The 12923-nt window shown below is 35.8% G+C and overlaps 1 protein-coding gene across 14 annotated transcripts in view; it reads left to right on the forward strand.

Annotated features, from left to right (window-relative positions):
* Positions 1–12923, forward strand: part of LOC126745596 (voltage-dependent L-type calcium channel subunit beta-2) — a 281586-nt gene that overhangs the window by 237661 nt on the left and 31002 nt on the right. For 7 of the 14 annotated variants that reach the window (XM_050453523.1, XM_050453524.1, XM_050453516.1 and 4 more), the window contains 6 exons: positions 2470–2680; positions 4008–4236; positions 4296–4560; positions 8092–8259; positions 8309–8414; positions 8527–8571. In XM_050453523.1, coding sequence (XP_050309480.1) covers positions 2470–2680; positions 4008–4236; positions 4296–4560; positions 8092–8259; positions 8309–8414; positions 8527–8571 — 1024 coding nt within the window. The remainder of the gene's footprint in view (positions 1–2469; positions 2681–4007; positions 4237–4295; positions 4561–8091; positions 8260–8308; positions 8415–8526; positions 8572–12923) is intronic. The other 7 variants (XM_050453521.1, XM_050453530.1, XM_050453529.1 and 4 more) reach the window with 2 other exon arrangements.

Below are 12923 nucleotides of genomic sequence, written 5' to 3' on the forward strand. Positions count from 1 at the left end.
GAACTACTCTGTAAGTGTTTGTAATTGAAATGTTCTTAAATTTACCAGGGCTTTAAATCTATTGGGGTAAATAACAAGGAATATCTTTGACTCAATTGCGTCTACTATTAATTTTGCTTAGAAAATTTTTTTTTACTGATTTCTTTGTTATGCCGTCTTTAAACCATTTGTGGTTTGCACCATGATGTGGAAACAGAGCTTTCTGCTAATCCTGATAAAATCGAGTTTTCATACTTTCTATTAAAAGAAGGAATCGACCAAAGACTTCTGCGACTAAAGCTGTAATTAGACCTATAGTAATGTATGGATCGGTGGTCTGATAGACGGTTATTAGAAAAGTGCATAATGAGCAAAAACTGGCTAGACTGCAAAGGCTAGCCTGTCTTGACATAACAGGTGCAACTAGAACCACTCCAGGAGCCGCATTTAACATTCTTCTAGGACTGCTAGGATCAAGCTTGCACTGTGGATTCAGAAAGAGGAGGCTTTTGTTTAAGTAACGATAAAAGGCAGCGTGGCATAGTAATATTGGAAGAAGCAGGACATGCGTTAAAAACCAGCTGCCTATTTTGCCGAACGCAAAGCCAAACAACAGAGAATGGTCATATAGTGCTGTCAGAAGTAGGAGTGTACCAGAGCAACACCGACTGAGCAAAGGCTTTTTCGCACGGAAAGTTAGACAACGATTTTCCAGGCAGCATTTTAGAGGTAGCCATAAGAGAGGAAGTTAAGAGAGGAGAAAAAAAGGGCATTATAATTTATTGGTATCTCAAGCTGCCCTAAAGCACACACAACCAGTTCCAAACTGGTGCAAGAGTGCAAAGAGGCTCTGAGTTTAAAAGCACGAATTATCTCTTCTATCCGATGTATCCCTTACATTGAACTGCGCAAAAAGTCACTTTTCTCATAGCCTGGATAACTGCACGTGGAAAAAAACTAAGAAAACTGGATTAGAAATAGCAAATGCTGACAAGCTAAGATACTGCTATCAACCTCATCAACACCGAAGGCTGCCTAGTTACTTTCTTGGCACAGGGGAGCCATAGCGGACTTAACTGGAGTTCTAACAAGTTACTGTAGGCTCAACTGGTAGGAATGCAATAGGTGGGCTAGGCTGTGGAGTAAAACTATGGCATCTCCACACCTACCACGAAAGAAAATTAAGATCCCGGGTTAGGAAGCTCTAATTTTTTTATCAGGAGGATGAGTCGACTGGATAGGATGATTAGCAGTGACGAGGAAGATTACCGGGATTGGCGAAAAGGGACCTGCTGCAGTTTATCCTCCGAAGTTACTACTTCTTCTGGCAATGCTTTAAATTTATTGTTTTAGTTAGGTTGATCAAAATTATTTTGTTTCTAAATAGTTTAACTATTTTGAAGAAAAAAGCTCGAGTAACCGAAAGCTGGCTTTTTAACATTACTAAAATTATGTATAATGCATAACCAAAGTATATAGATTTCAACTGTTAGACTATGGCATAACTAGAAATTTCTAAAACTCCCACGATTAATAAAATTACCGTTGAATGAATTAATGATCTTATTTATATAAGTATCAGGCAAAACCAATAAAATCTTCTACTGTATTAAACAAAAAATAAACACATTAAAATCCGTTATTAAGATGTGTAATTTAGTGCTCAACTACTACGAGAACTAACTTCTTACACTTGATAACTAACCAAATTGAAACAAAGACATATGCAGTTAAATTAAAAAAAAAAAAAACATATTTTTCTGTACGTTCCATCCTCAATTGAACTAGCCTTAATGTATTTACTTCAATTTTTTTATTGAATCCCAAAATTATTCTTGGTTATTTTTTTCAAAGGCTTCCAGAAATATATTCTTGAAAATTTGATTAACATGTGCAAGTTTTATGTGAAAAGTAAAAGTTTTTAGAAATTGAGTTATTGTAAATCAGCTACCTTGAGATATAGTATTTTTCTGTTCGCTGTAAGAATCATTTATTATAAGATCTAATGGTAAATTTCTATAAGTCAATAATTAACCTCTGATCGTTGTATTAGAAATAATGAGCGATAGTCTACTATTGAAATCATTTTACTCTTTTAAAATTTTGGCAATGCTACATATATTTATTATCTGTTTAATGCTTCCACCTTTATAAATCATTCTCCTAACTCATCAATATATAATGTTTTGTTTCGAGAATTTATTTTTCAAACAGTTAAGTAGAAATATTGATAAACTGATAGATAGATAGCTGACTTTGTATTATTCCCGCCTCTAGGAAATGTGTTGATTAAAACATTGCATAAAATCAGTAACTGAGACATTGAGAACTCGATTGTATAATAGCTCGTTGTATAACGCTTTTATAAAGGAATCATTGATAAAAAGTTATGACGGGATTCCATTACACAATATTTCATTCTACTTTAGGCACTTGTGGCCAAATAAGACATGATTATAAATATTAAAAATAATAAAATACTTTTTACAGGAAAAATACGACAACAATTGGTGGATTGGACGTTTGGTAAAAGAGGGCTGTGACATAGGGTTCATACCCTCTCCGGTGAAGTTAGAGAATTTAAGACAGCAACAAGTACAGACCAGGACCTCGAAACTTTATTCGAGCAAAACCAGTTCCAGTTCTAACATCGGAGCTGCCGGTAACGATGCTTCGAGAGGTAGCACTCCTCCAACACCCGGTATGTCCTATCCAAAACTCATTTTTATTTTGTTTATATTTTTTTGTACGTGGAAATTTAACTTAAGATGTCTTTGAAAAAATTTAAAATAATAAATCTAGTTTTATTAGTAACGATGGTCAGATTCAGAACAATAAATAAAAAGATAAATTGTATGGAAGTCACTAGTTACAAAATACATAGGCATTATTTTGTTATATTTATGTCTAATAATTTTCAACACGTGAAGAAATATAATAAATACAGAGTGCTTACTAATAAATTTGTTATTAATTAACAAAAAGGCCAAAATTATTCTTTTTAGAAATAATCTGTTCGGTCAAGTGTATGCAAAACCAAATTAAAAAAGTCCACTAAGGCATAACCTAAATGGACACGGTACAGATGTTCTTAGTATTTCTATTTGCCCAATATATTTTATTGTAAATTTCATAAAAATTTGTGTAAAAAATGCAATTAATTTAAACATAATATTGAGCTAGTATTGTTGGTGTAAAATGGCTAGATTTTATGATAATTATAATTTAAAACTGATATGCAGTATGTATTTATTGTAAATTTGTAATAACCTTTTTTGCATATACATATGTACGTATGTTTATTATAGATATGTGTCTGGAGCATTAATATGTACAATTTTTGTTGCCGTAAGGTTTGTACAAAACAAGTTTAGTTTGCGTACCCCGTACATTTATTTTCAGTTTCCTACTTAATTGGCTGATTGATTTTTAGTTCTAAAGTTCAATCCTGATCCCCTCCTTCCCCAATTCCATCCTATACATTCACCGTAGATAGTAGTTAAGTAGTGAATACTATAGTTTAATTTAGAAGTTTTCTTTCTTTGTAGATTAGCTTAGCTACTTTTTTAGTTTAGGATTCTTTTCTGAGCTTTTTCTTGTGAATGCATGACATAAGAACATAAAATAAGTAGTACCCCTTTATAAATATAAGTAGTACTGAAAAATGGCAAATTGACCAGTAGGGTCAAATTTTCTTGGAAATTTTAAATTAAGATTTTGACAGGATTTCCCAGGCAATAAAACACTCATTTACTATAAACATTTAAAAACTGAATTTTTTAGAAATGTTAGAATTTAAAGAAAGTTTAAATGAATTATTACAATCAAGCTTTTTCTGGAAAATTCTGAACTACGTACTTCGCTGATAGAATACTTAGCCAAAAAATAAATTACTTCCATTTAAATTCTTAGAGTTTTTTAATACTTGACTATCTACCATTGACTTAATAATGGAGGTAATTTATTGGTTTTATCCTTAAATTAGTATAATTGACACTCTCTTGATCTAACTAATGAAACCTTTACAGGAGACGAGTCTGACTCAATGGGAAACCCTCGAGGAAAATCCCTTACAACCCCGCCAGCTAAAGAGAAAAAGAAACCATTCTTTAAAAAACAAGAAACTACAGCGCCCTACGATGTAGTACCCTCAATGCGACCAGTAGTACTAGTCGGTCCTTCGTTAAAAGGCTACGAGGTGACCGATATGATGCAAAAAGCTCTGTTTGATTTTCTGAAGCATAGATTCGAAGGAAGGTCAGTCCATCTAAACCAATATATTCAATGATGTTATTTATAAAATACGGCTCTTTTAGAATAATCATTACCAGAGTAATGGCAGACATCTCGTTAGCGAAAAGGTCGTTGTTAAACAACCCATCGAAGAGGGCGATTATGGAAAGGTCAGCTACGAGATCATCTTGTTTGAATGAGGTCCAGGCCGAAATCGAACGAATATTCGAGCTAGCAACCACCATGCAGCTGGTGGTGCTGGATTGTGATACTATAAACCATCCTTCGCAACTTGCCAAAACTTCTTTAGCGCCTTGTATTGTTTATTTGAAAATTACTAGTCCTAAGGTAAGGCTCTTTAATTGAGTTTTTGCTAAATTTCTAAATATTTTTCTTCCACAAAAGGGGTTTGTATTAATAACCTTGTATGCTTCTAATCTTTTTCTCCAATTGTATTACCCAACAATTCATTGTTGGGTCATTAGCGACGATTTTCACTATTCTTTATACACGCCCAATAAGTTATAATATTATAGGTGCTGAAATACCCAGGTATTAAAATGCGATAGATATTCATAGAGAAGGCGTTAAGTTAGGTTTAGTTAAGAAAGAACGACAATGCTTCATCAATTTTCCATTTGCGCTGGCTTTTAAAAGAGTAAATGCAATACGCCACATGTGTTGACCATCTTTACCTTTCATTTTGTTAGTTAGTAAAGACAAAGTAGAACAAATGCTATCATTCTCTTTTTACTTTGTGACTTAGGTTTGTTATTGCAAGGTACCACATTAATTTCCGTACCCTAGATCTTCGTTGGCCAGACGTGTATATCATACAATAAATTCTTCGGACTTTATTCTACTGGTACAAATGTATTGATTGATCTTAAATTAAGAGTGACATTTACGCCACCTTTCATGTCCTTCTGTAATTGCCTGATAATTGTGATTTAGGTAGTCCTACTCACTAAGTCAATTGCCATTTATAATATTGCTCACTTGTATTTCTTGCAGACTATTGACGCATTTGTGCCAAAATTTTATAAAATAATTGAAGAAGCTATTGCAAATGGTATGTAAAGGTATATAACTTATAAGGTAGCGAGTAAAGGTTGCATTAGTCATTGGTTAAAGGCAAAATAGGAGCTGTTTCAACTCCTATTTTGTTATTTTCATATTTGCTATGTTACATAGCAAATATGAAAAAAGAATCGTGTGTATCGATCGCTCAATTTGTCCAACGTACATATTTAGGGCATTGGGCGGATAAAGGAGGAAACCAACTGGCTGAGCTTTTAACTCTTAATTTAAATTTTCTCTCTTTTTCTCTCTCTCTCTCTCTCTCTCTGAGCCTTAAGCATTCCATTTTTTGACGTAGGTTCCCTTCATATTTTGCCATCTATTTCAATGTTTGTGGTTCCCTCATCCATGCCAAACGTCAGTTTTCGTCTGTCTAGACTGTCTAGTCTGGCATTGGTTCGTTTGTTCTGGTAGGTCCTTCACTGTAGCAAGTTTTAGTTCTATCGTCCCTCCTCTATTTTGGCTATATGACCTGGAAAACTCCATTTAAGCTCAGCTATTTTCTCACCAACATCTTTAACCTGAGCTTTCATCTGATGTATTAATTTTGCCTTATATATCGAGTAGTGACAGTCCAAGCATTTGTCTTACCATAGCAATCTGTGGTATTCTTAGTGTTTCAAGCGATTTTTTCGTGATGATCCATGTTTGGGTGCCATACGTCAATACTAGTAGGTCACGTTGGTCAAATAGTCGACTTCTTATATATATTGGCATATTTCTATTTTTCAGAGGGTTCTTCAATTTTTCAAAGGCTGCCTAAGCCAAGCTTTTTCTTCTTCTTTCTATCTCTTGGGTTTGATTTTCTCTTCCCAGTGATAGTACATGACTTAAGTATATACAGTTTGATACATTCTCTATTTTTTGATCTCGAGTTTTGATTTAAGAGTCTTCTTTACATAGCATCTTTGTCTTTGAGAAGTTCATCTGGAGTCGACTTTTGTTTTTGACTTCTCCTCTAGTTCGATCAACATTTTCCCTAATTCTTCTTTATTTTCTCTTATCGAAACAATCTCATGCACATACCTCAGATGGTTAATCTCTTCCTATTTATTGAGATACCCTTTTCCTGCCAGTTTAGTTGCTTCAAAGCATATTCCAAGTGAATAATTTTTAAGAGAACCAATTCTTGTATTTTGATATGTTTTGTCATGTTATTTAACTAAATGGTAGAGGTGGCATTTTCGTATATGTTTTAATGGGGCTGACGAATGGTTTGTGTAACAGACAATCAGCGCCCCACGACAAAAGCTAAAGATGTGGCTGCGATACGTTGATGATATATTTATCATCTGGGATAAAGGGGAAGACAAACTTCAGGGCTTCTTACACCACCTGAACAACATGGTGCCAAGTATCAAATTTACCATGGAGACGGAGAAAAATTCGACGCTGGCATTCTTAGATGTTGTTGTCAAGAATACAAATGGCATTATAAGAATGTGTAGGTATCGAAAACCCACGCATACTAGACTTTGATTCCAATCACTCTGGTTCGACTAAAGTTGGAATCATCAGGTCTCTGTACAACCGAGCTGTAACCATCTGCAATAACGACGCAGACTTTAAGGCGGAAGTAGCACTTCTCACTAAAGATCTGCAGCAGAATGTCTATCCCAAAAAACGTATACAGAAAACTATCCAGAGGTCGATGACGAAGGAAACCAGAACCAAGCAAGAGGATGAATCAACTGGGCTTCTCGCAATCCCCTATATAAAAGGTACATCCGAGAAAATCCGACGAATTGCTAAGAAGTTTAATCTTTTTCGCTTTTCGCCTTTAGATCTGGCAATACAATAAGAAGTTTTGTTTCCAAAACAAAGCCAGAATCTACAGCAGGCACCAAAAGTTGCATCTACCAGATCCCTTGTGAGTGTGGGGACTCATATGTTGGCGAAACCAAAGGACCTTTAGCAGTTAGGACCAAGGAACATTGCAAATGGACGACCACTGGAGAAGTATCCAGATCAGGCATTGCTGAACATGCTTGGACAATCGGCCAAAATATTCGCTGATCTGAAACAAAAATCCTAAGGAAGGAATCACACTGGCGAAAAAGGAAATTTCTGGAAGCTGCCTACATAACGCAAAACCAGGACGTCTTCAGCCAACCCATTGTAGATGTTCTCAACATATGGAGACCTTTTCTAACAGACACTCTCTTCACGCATCATCAGAATTCACGCCTCATTGATCCCATCAATCATATATAAGCCTGCAGAATAGGAAATTGTTTTAGTTTACACTTGATAACGGTCGGAGATACTTACTGACCGAAACGTCGTGTTGTATGAAAACAAAGACAGTGTCAGTCCAACTACCTGTTTCTACATTACCATTGTCTACCACTTTCAACTACAATAGCGTTCTTTCAATTTTTGAACAGTATGCACAATCTTGACCTTTACATCGCTTTTTTCTTCTAGCATCTCTTCTGATACTACATTCATAATCTTATTGTACTCCAGCTTTGCTCGTGTTTGGTCTTCTGAATTTTATAAATTACTGTAAAAATGTTTGGCTCTCTTATTCGAAATTATTTCTTCTCTATTCCTTATTTCATTCACCGTTTGATCCTCCAGGGCTCTTATTTGTTTTTTTGTAGTTATTCTTTCTGAACAAGACCTTTATTTTTCCCTTGTAGTTTTGTTAAATTCGTTAACATATCAACATTTTTGAGATTTTACCAAACCGTCTGCGCAATATCATCAAATGCTACACTTTAATGTCAGGTCTTTCCCTGAATTCTAAACGTTTATACGAATATTACCAAAGCAATAAAAATTATAATATTTTAGGTCTTACAAAGATTAATTAAATCAAGAGGTAAAAGCCAAGCCCGACATCTTAACGTTCAAATGGTGGCTGCTGAAAAATTAGCGCAGTGTCCCCCAGAGATGTTCGATGTGATTTTAGATGAAAACCAATTGGAAGACGCATGTGAACATATAGCGGAATACTTGGAGGTCCGTTATTATTATTTTAAAAATCACTTTTTATATATGGCTTCCATAGGCGTATTGGCGAGCAACTCACCCTGAAGTACCAAACCTCCAAAGGACAGTAGCTTCGTCACCTCAAGCGTCACCTAGTGGGGAACAGATAAGACCCACTTTACCAGGTAACAAAAAACATTTTGGTAAATTTACACTCTCGTATCTTTCTCTATCGCTAACTCATCCGCAGTCATTACTAACTATACAGTCTTTAACACAGACATCGTTTCTTTTCAGCGGCGCACCATCACGACGTTTACGGAGTTCACCACGATTCTAGAGGTAGTCACGCCGGTGTTAGATATATCGGATTGCAAAGTTGGGATTCTGTAGACTCTCTAGAATCACTGTCGTTTTTATAAAAGATTTAATTTATTCGTTTATTATTTTTAATGAGTGACGATAGTTCTATAAGAGGATTCTACTTTTAAAGTTCTAACTTCTTCTTGAGGCTATGTGCCTAATGAAGGACCTAAATTGGAAATATTACTATTTGTGACTTTGCTGAATAATTGATATTATCAGTCATTTTTTTAATTATATTTATATAAGTTGTATGTGACACATGTTTTGCTGTTCTTGCAAAAATATGGCAACGCTGCTTCGCATTTACATCAACTAATTTATCAGAGTACAGGCCTGTACTCTGATAAATTACTACTACTTTAAGGACCTGGTTGTCGTTTGACAGGGAAAGAACGCCACCAAGATGTTAGATGCCGCCTGTGATGAAAGTCGAGAAAAAACAGAGCTTCTACTTTTCACAAAAGCAAGTAATTCTTACACACTTGATAGAACTGGAAGACATGCAGCTGAAATGTTCCAGAGTAGTCCAATTTCTATGAATTGGCTCACATTGGCTTCCAAACTCTACTGGTACAATAACGCAGATTTCAAGATTAAGAAGGACACCTACACGATTTGGGCCTACAGGAGGGCTTTTAGTAGCGCCTAAAGTGTCGGTGGGAGGACCGACAGTCCCGAAAGAGCCTTCGCTGGATATACTTACCTATGTTATCTATGAAACCTCTTTTTACATACAAGGCTATCGCTTGGTGACTTTATAGGCAAAAATGTAAGCGCAACTGCTTAGAGCCCAATGCGTCACTTGCCTAAACATCAGCGGACTTATGCAAACTATCCCAACTAGAACTCTTGAGGCTCCGTTGAACCTTCCGCTCTTGGACCTTGAGGTGCAGCTCGAGGCAATGAGGACTGCTTAGAGACTACATGTCCATAATGGACTACTGGATTATGAAGACTAGTCGTGCCATAAATTAGTCACAGATCCTTTAGAAATGTCCTTTCCTTCTGTTACGGAGTGACATACAGTGCTTCCTAAAATTTATGTCTAAATTAGTTTAAAATTAAGCAATGGGTTTTTTGCAAGAACACTCGAACCTATCGATTTTTGTTTCGAGTTACGCTTTTTTGTAGAGAGTTGCTCAAAAATGAATTTCGACCATTAACTTCATTTTTTTAAATAAAAGCACCTTTTTTTATTTCAATTTTGAATTTCGCGTTAAATTCTATGTATGTTTCATACAATATGTCTTATACCTAAAGTCAACAGTTATCGACAAAAACACGATTTATGTAACAAATAAAAAAAAATTGAATTAAATATTCAAAATGATTGTCATTAATGGCTTGACAATATCCAAGGCGATCAATAAACTCTCGTGGCACATTTTTAATCATTATTTGAGATACGGCGCGCACTTCTCTGCGAATCCTCTCTTTCAAGTCCTCTAGATTATTTGGCCTATTAACAAATACCGTCGCCTTGAGGTATACCCGCAAAAAAAGTCTATTAGTGTTAGGTCAGGCGATCTAGCAGGCCATTCGATCCTCTCCTTCCTATCCACCTATTGGGAAAGGTTTCATTCAAAAATGTACGCACAGTGGCAGCATAGTGCGGAGGAGTACCATATTGCTGGAAAATTAGTTCTTCTTTAGGAAGATCTAGGTCCAATAGATTTGGAAATAAAGCTAGTAATGCTGGAACTAATTCATATTGGAGAAAATTGAGATACAATTGTCCCGTTAAAATCCGTTCAAAGAAAAATGGACCTATTTATTTAGTTTTTGAGGCTACTGGGTGTTCACCTCTATCATCCAATGCGGATTATTTGTTGCCTAAAACCATTCAAACAGAACGTAGCTTCATCGGAAAAAATGATATTTGTTACCAAATTATTATTTAGATTGCACATGTTTTTGCAAGCGTTCACAAAACTCATTTCGCTTATCGAAATCGTCATCAAATAACTCTTCCACCGGAATAACTTTATATGGGTGAAATTTATCCTTTTTAACTATTCGGTGGACTTCAGATTCCACCATGTGTAAATTAGCCCCAATCTGGGACAGAGGAGTTTTGGCAGATCTCTAATATGACCAACTTCTCTAAATTTAGCCTCTATTTTACTGACCATCTTTTGACATATCGGAGGACGATCAGGATGGATTTAATTGAATAATTGAGCAGCTTCTCTTTGAGTATGTGTGTTTTATCACCAAACCGAACCATGCACAGAATTTCTATTTTTTCTCGTTCCGTTAACTTCACCATTGCAAATAACGCAACTTTGCTCGTACACTTGACAATATCTGTCTGGCGTAAAAATGTCATACACTTTCTATGAAAATACACGCCCAATTAGCAATTTTTCGACGCGACAACGTTGAAAATTTCAACGCAACGTTGCATTGTTACGTTGTCTTAACCGTAGAGACAATCTTGTTTTACACCAATTTGAAAGAGATTTTTTTGGTTGTCTCAACGTTACGCAGAGACTACTCGTTAACTTTCTAAACGCTTTTGCAACGTTTTTAGAGTTACTGATTTTTGGAGGGATGGACGCCATAAAGGTAACGTTGTTCTTACTGTGTTTTTGATTCGAAAAATTGTACACGTCTGCACGTCCTTGTTTTAAGTGTAAATTACTACTGCTACCATCTATAGTAAAAAAATACGTTGTAAAAACAGCAGAGTTTTACAACGGTCGCGATACAGGTGAAATACGTCGAAGTTTGGTCGAAAATAAACGCCGTTGCAAAACCAACTAAATTTTGCACTGAAAACAACGTTGCAACTAGTGAAAATAAGAGTAATCTCATCTTTGGTGACTGCAAATTGTTACTTGGGCGGTCACTAGCCAACATTGCTCTGTTTATAAAAATTCTTAGAGATAAGGTACAACCCTTAATAATAATGTTCGGCCGTAACTGTTTAGGTATAGGACATGATGTATGAAACATACGTAGAATTCCACGCAAAATTCAAAAATGAAATAAAAAAGGTATTTCTCTCTATACTCTATTGAGCATTACAATAAGGGATACCGTTCCCAATGAAATAATATGACGGAGAATCGGGGTTACAGATGCGGTAAAGCGAATGCCTTGCTTCAAGTGAAATGGGACTAGACAAGAATGCCATGAAAAATGGACTAAAATTATTATAGAATGGCGACCCAGGGAACAAGCCTTCAAAAACCAGGGACGACCACCAACTAGATGGACCATAGACGAATTCATGCTGCTCCAAACCGGAAAAATTGGAAATTATTGAAAAAGGACTAAGTTTAGCAGTGGAAAAGATAAAGTGTTTGAAAAATGCCCTAGAGAAACTGGTGAAGGAGTACTGCTGCGATCAGATTGTCTGGGTGCCTTGCCACTCAGGTAATGCTGGTAACGAGGAAGCTGACTGCCTTGCTATACTGGGATCTGCCAAACTGCCAGTAGACTCTGTACCTATAATCAGGATAGTCAAGTGTTTAGGTGTCGCACCATTAAAAAATCTCCGAAGATAGACAGAAGCACCTGGTATACTGGCTAAGACACAGATAGATAAACCCTCTACCTGTGTCACCAGTCAGTTATTGGTTGTCTTTTAAATGGACACTGGCACTTAAAACACCGCAGGTATTGCGGATAATTCGACGTATCTTTGATGTTGGGAGGAGGAAGAAACTGCAGACTACGTCAACGGAAAGTGCACTTACCAGCACTTACGCGCGCTAAGTTTGAATATCTGAGCAACATAGTTTGCACAGTGACGATGCATAGCAAAATTTCATAGACCAGAGAGATTTGACGTTCGGTAAAGCATACGACTCCATTGGGAAACCTATGTGCACAACAGCCCTCTAAACTCCTCGTTGTCAATACGATTTAATTTAACATTTAAATCACTTAAGCGTGTCAATCCTTGTAATAAATCGTTAATAAGGATGCTAGCGTTGTTGCCATGTGACGCAAGAATTAGTATCTTTTTCGAAATTTAAAACATGCTTTATGTTTATCGTCATTCTGCTGTATGTGCGATAATAAAATATTTTTCTTTACACAGATTCTCTTAAGGGTTTATCTTTTATTAGGTTCATAGCTTTATTTTCCTTGGTATCTCATTTTAGAACTATTAGATCCCCATTAAAGCAACACTGCATGATATTCATTTTTACAAGACTTTTCTGCATTACTTGAGTCTGGTTATTTATTAAAACAAAAATTATGGCTTACTTTTTATATTTGGCGCATCTTCAGTATTTTTAAGCTATGATAGATATATGTATTGGTAGAGTTTTTGAGTACAGACCACACATAACACATATGTGGTACAAAGTAAT

This window comes from Anthonomus grandis, chromosome 16, assembly GCF_022605725.1.
Source record: "Anthonomus grandis grandis chromosome 16, icAntGran1.3, whole genome shotgun sequence".
NCBI classification, from domain to species: Eukaryota; Metazoa; Arthropoda; class Insecta; order Coleoptera; family Curculionidae; genus Anthonomus; species Anthonomus grandis.